The sequence below is a fragment of the Lycium barbarum genome, chromosome 9 (genome assembly GCF_019175385.1).
Source record: "Lycium barbarum isolate Lr01 chromosome 9, ASM1917538v2, whole genome shotgun sequence".
Lineage (NCBI taxonomy): Eukaryota > Viridiplantae > Streptophyta > Magnoliopsida > Solanales > Solanaceae > Lycium > Lycium barbarum.
The window spans coordinates 17,822,698-17,824,900 of NC_083345.1; the positions used below are offsets into that span (position 1 = coordinate 17,822,698).

At 43.9% G+C, this 2,203-nt stretch overlaps 1 protein-coding gene across 1 annotated transcript; it reads right to left on the bottom strand.

The window, feature by feature from the left end:
• Nucleotides 1-1,180: 1,180 nt before the first annotated feature.
• On the bottom strand, nt 1,181-1,912 carry LOC132611718 (uncharacterized). The gene has a single exon (XM_060326103.1). The coding sequence runs from the start codon at nt 1,910-1,912 to the stop codon at nt 1,181-1,183; it is 732 nt and encodes a 243-aa protein (XP_060182086.1).
• Nucleotides 1,913-2,203: the final 291 nt, after the last annotated feature.

The window sequence follows — 2,203 nt, forward strand, 5'->3', positions numbered from 1 at the left end:
TTTGGGCTCCATAATATACCGTTGGAAAGCTATTTCAAAGGTCTACAACTTTTATGTTTTAAGTTTTCTCAAATTCCCAACTTATTTTCACGAAATTTGACTGGAAGGAAGACGTATCGAAAACTTAGCCGATTATATAGAATTTTAAGTGCCTTACAATTAGCCATATTGAGACGATCATATCTCATTGCTCCTATCTCTGATTGGCCTGGTCCTTATATCATTAGAAAGGTATTTCTACGTACTACAACTTTTATTAAGGGTACTTTCCCAAATTCCCAACTAATCAAGGAGTTATGGCTGCCCGAAGTAGGCCTATCAACCATTTTCGCAAAACGTTCAAACCTTCAGTTTTTCCACTAAAGCTCTAATGACATGAGTCTAACCTTAGTTCTAAGATACGGGGTGTAATACCAGATAACCCAAGCGATCATGCCACAACGATGAAGTTAAAGCTGCAAAAGAAGATGGTGATGGGATAAAGCTTGCCCGACTATCACATCTCACTAGACGCATCCCCATCCGGTAATCGTTCACAGAAAAATCAAAAGGATCAAATTCAACGGAAACTGAGTTATAAATAGTGAATTTTCTAACTGAGTTTGGTTCTTGATAAGTTGGGGAGCATGGAGGACATTTTTTAAAGCTAAAGGTGGGTTGGGGGAGCCAAGTTTGTATGACCATAACCATGAATTGGAATTGAATGACCATTTCCGACAATTATAGCACGATTATTGCTCAAATTAAAATAAGACGAGAGATTACCTTGCGTGGATGTCATATAAGAAGTAGTTGCGGTATCCATATACCAATTTGCATCCGAAGGAGTGAGCCCAAGTGTGTGCATCGCTGCCTCGATGTCGGTTGGAGTGGGCTGAACGTCTGTAGAGTAAGCTTGTGGTGGACTTGGTCCAAGTATGCCAGCCTGCCTCTATTGAGTGGTAGTCTTAGGCCTTGGAGCGGTCGGGTATGGACAAGGAGGCACAGGCCACGGCATGAAGGGCCACTGCCATTGCTGTCCATTCTCCATCCAAGGCTACCATTGTTGCTGTTGGTCGTGGTGCTGCTGCCAGCTGCCGCATTTACCACTGAAACCACCGCTGTTTCGGTTGCCACAGCCTCTGCCGCGGTTCTTTCCACTATTGTTGCTGCGGTTTTGATGCTTTTTACCACTGTTATTCTAACGGTTTGGGTGGTTATTTCCAGAAGATGGATTATCATCGTAATCCTGAGCAAGCATGGCGGTAGTGGATCTTGTAGCAAGCTGTTTGGTAAAGCCTGTTTCTTCAAGAATGAGCATTGAACGGGCTTGATAAAAGAAAGGAAGGGAATTGCTTTGACGGATGATTGTACCCACCGCCTTAGAGGCTTCACTGAGGTCGGCTACCATTTGAAGGACGAGGCGGTTGTTTGAGACTGGAGCACCTACGTTCATAAGTTGATAGGATAGAATCTTGAGTCGTTGACAATACGCGGAAGCATTAGAGAAGTCCTCCATATTGGCGTGAGAAAATTCATGCTCAGGAGTGACGGCTCGAGAATTTTTATTGTTTTGGAATATGTCACGCAGCTTATTCCAAGCATCCATGGCCATGGAGTCGGGTTCAAGGATAGTATGCAACAGGTCAGTAGAGATTGTAGCATAAATCCATTGATGAACTGTGGCATCAAGAGTTGACCATAGCTCTTTTTCAGCATCGGTTTTGGGTACCTTCTCTTTCCCTGATTCCGGTGGAATGATATAGTGAAGGACTCTGTGGGATTTTGCGTGAAATTTGAAGAGTTCCGCCCACGTCACATATTGGACATTTTCCATCTCGAGAGTAATGGAGATGTGATTTTTGATGTTTGAGACAGCCAAAGCTGGGTGGAAAAAGGACTTGGTGGAATCAGAGGAGGAGGAGTCAGTCATGGTGGATGATAAGATGAGAAAGAAGGTGAAGATGACGGAGGGCTTGGCGGAAGAGAGAGGAGCAAAATCGTGCCCTAGTCTGATACTATGAAAGAAGGTAATTCTGCGTGCCTTGTTCCTTGACAACAGGTCAATAATATACAAAGATTGCTTAGCATGATCCTAGGCTATAATAAAGGTAACTAAATGTCACGACCCGACTAGGGGCCGTGACGAGTACCCGATACTTGTACTGAGCACCCCTTATCTATCGTATTACCTGTACCTCTTAGCAAGCCGTGTAAACCGAGC

What these genes read in the sequence shown, in the direction of transcription:
- LOC132611718 (XM_060326103.1), bottom strand. Translation starts at nt 1,912, where the DNA reads ATGACTGACTCCTCCTCCTCTGATTCCACCAAGTCCTTTTTCCACCCA.